Raw genomic sequence first — 2,500 nt, forward strand, 5'->3', positions numbered from 1 at the left:
CCACACACGCACGCGCATGTGTATCCATACATATAAGGGTACATTTAACTGCATACATAAACATTACAGACGAAGCTTCCTGCTTTGAAAGATCCGCAAATGGAGACGCAGTACTGAGAAGCATGATTTTAAGATTGTCTTCTTTTGTACTTTCTCCTTAATCTAACAAAAAATAATTAGTGACAAACAAATAAATTTTACCGCCGTAGTCACCCAGCAGACATATTGTTTACTTCGGTTACTTTCTCTGCGACTCTTCCACGACGAACAGGTGACGGAGTACAACAAAAACAGTAACGTGTGAAAAAATGAAGCCCAGTAAAAAAAAAAAAAAAAAAAGTAAACGGACACTTTTTTTTCCTCTATTCTTATTTTGTTCTTATTGCGCCTGCTTCTTTTACATTAGGAAAACGTGAAAACATTAACTAATATACACATGCTTTTAGGCCTACATACCGACATAAAGTTTATATATAAGAACCATGACTACATACGGGGGAAGGAATACAAAAGGAAGGAATTATAAGTTGACGCAATGAGGAATGAAAAAGAAAGAGAAAGCACAACTGCAACCGTGTATGAAAAATACATGAAACTGATACCATGTATTCTTCTGTTCTCCTCTTACTGGGATGTTAGGCTGAGGTTTCTAACGGGGCTCCCACTTCAACATATATCCTTTAATTCTATGCCCTTACTATGGCTGTATTTCAACTGACTTTGGATCATATCATAAAGGAAATCTTTACTATGAATTTTGAATCCCTGCCTCCCATTGTGGAAAACCAGCAAAATTCCAGCAGAACACCCACCTCGCCAAACCTTCAACCTTTCCCCTTCCTGCGAAAAATATTCCAACTGCCACCTTAACCAACCAAAAATCAACGCCCTCTTTTGGCCCTCCGCCTGTCTGATATCCTTATCCCCACCGCCGTGCCACCGCAGCATCGTGGTCGAGTGACATTACAGCTGCAAGTGGATCAGGAGTGTCATATGACTCGGGGGATGTTGCTCAAGCAGGGTCGTCGGGTGAATTCCCGGGGCATGAGTTTGCTTGCGCGGGATTGTCATGTCCCTGTTCTTGAGATTGCTTGCGCGTGTGAGGTTGTGCTGGCATACATGCAAATGAATGCACGCGAAGAGAAAGAAGTGAGGGGGGGGGGTAAAAGCAGGGAGAGAGAACAGAGAATAAAGAGAGAGAGAGAGGGGGGGGGTGTACTGAGGAAGGTGTACAGGAGGAGAGATATAGGAAAATGTACAGAGAGAGAGAGAAAGAGACAGAAGCAGAGAGAGCTGGAAAAGTATAGAGAGAAAGTCAGCTGGACAGAGAGAGATGGATAAAGGTAAACAAGAGAGAAAATAGAGCAGAAAAAGTTTTTTTTTTATTTACTTTGAAAAAAGTATCTTGAAAGTTAATTCATGTAGAAATAGAAAGACAAAATACGAAATACCCATAAATAAATACAGACACATTCAGAGAATAATAGTGACAGAAATCATAATGATAATGGGGCGATAAATAACTAATATAAAACAATAGCTATAGGCAAAGAACAATAACAAAAATAGCAGTACTACCAGTAACAGTGAGAGAATAATTGGCATAACAATGAAGTGAGCAATGAAATTAATAACAATTATGACAATGGTGATTATGTTATCACTAATAGTCAAAATGATAACCATGGACAACAGCAAAAGCTAAAATGATCTGATGCTAATAATAACAAAACAGAAACTCAATAATCATGTAGTAACAAAGACTATAGTAGAGAAAATACGTAGACAACATGTAGAGATAGACTGAAAAGAAGAGAAACAGTAATAAAAACAGCAGCACTGGCACTAATAAGAGAAACAACACCAAAGGCGCCGGCAACGCTAAAGGCCGAATCGGTTTCCCTCACCATGGAGGCGTCGGCGCTGGCGTCGTGGTGGATCTCGCACGTGAGCTCGACTTTCCCGTAGAGCTTCGGGCAGCCGGACGTCCGAGCGCTGACGTTGAGGGCCTGCACGCCGTGCTTCAGCGAGGCCGAGAGCGTCGCGGGCGCGGTGTGGGTGTGGGCGCCCTCGAGGTCATGGGGCACCTCGCCAACCTCCCCGACCGACACGATCTTTGGGCCTTCAGATTCTAGGAGCGCTTCGGTGGGCAAGGCGAGACTGTCCTCAGCCGTCGCGTTGGTCGCGAGGGAGATGCTGGAGATGTTGAAAGAGCTGGATACGCTCGACGTGAGACTCTTGATTGACTTCGTGAAGAACCCCCCCTCTACGCTGTTGCTGGGGGTTACAGCCCTCGGCCGGGTCGGAGGGGAGGCTGCCTCTGCGCCCTTCAGTCGCCATGCGCCGCCGCCCTTCTCGCTCGCCAGGCCCAGCCAGAAGGGACTCGCCTGAGAGGACGTCTCCGGCCTGGTGCCCTTGTCGGCCGCGGCGTTTCTGAGGAGAGAGAGGAACTCCTCGTCGAAGTGCAGGGTCTTCCTCGTCGGGGGCGGCTTGGTGGCCT

The 2,500-nt window shown here is 45.7% G+C and overlaps 1 protein-coding gene across 1 annotated transcript in view; it reads right to left on the reverse strand.

The window, feature by feature from the left end:
• LOC113828382 (uncharacterized) overlaps positions 1-2,500 on the reverse strand; it is a 9,407-nt gene that overhangs the window by 5,631 nt on the left and 1,276 nt on the right. The window contains exon 1 of the mRNA XM_027381343.2: positions 1,908-2,500. This exon is cut by the window's right edge and continues 1,276 nt beyond it. Coding sequence (XP_027237144.2) covers positions 1,908-2,500 — 593 coding nt within the window. The remainder of the gene's footprint in view (positions 1-1,907) is intronic.

This window comes from Penaeus vannamei, chromosome 16 (assembly GCF_042767895.1).
Source record: "Penaeus vannamei isolate JL-2024 chromosome 16, ASM4276789v1, whole genome shotgun sequence".
In the NCBI taxonomy this organism is placed as follows: Eukaryota; Metazoa; Arthropoda; class Malacostraca; order Decapoda; family Penaeidae; genus Penaeus; species Penaeus vannamei.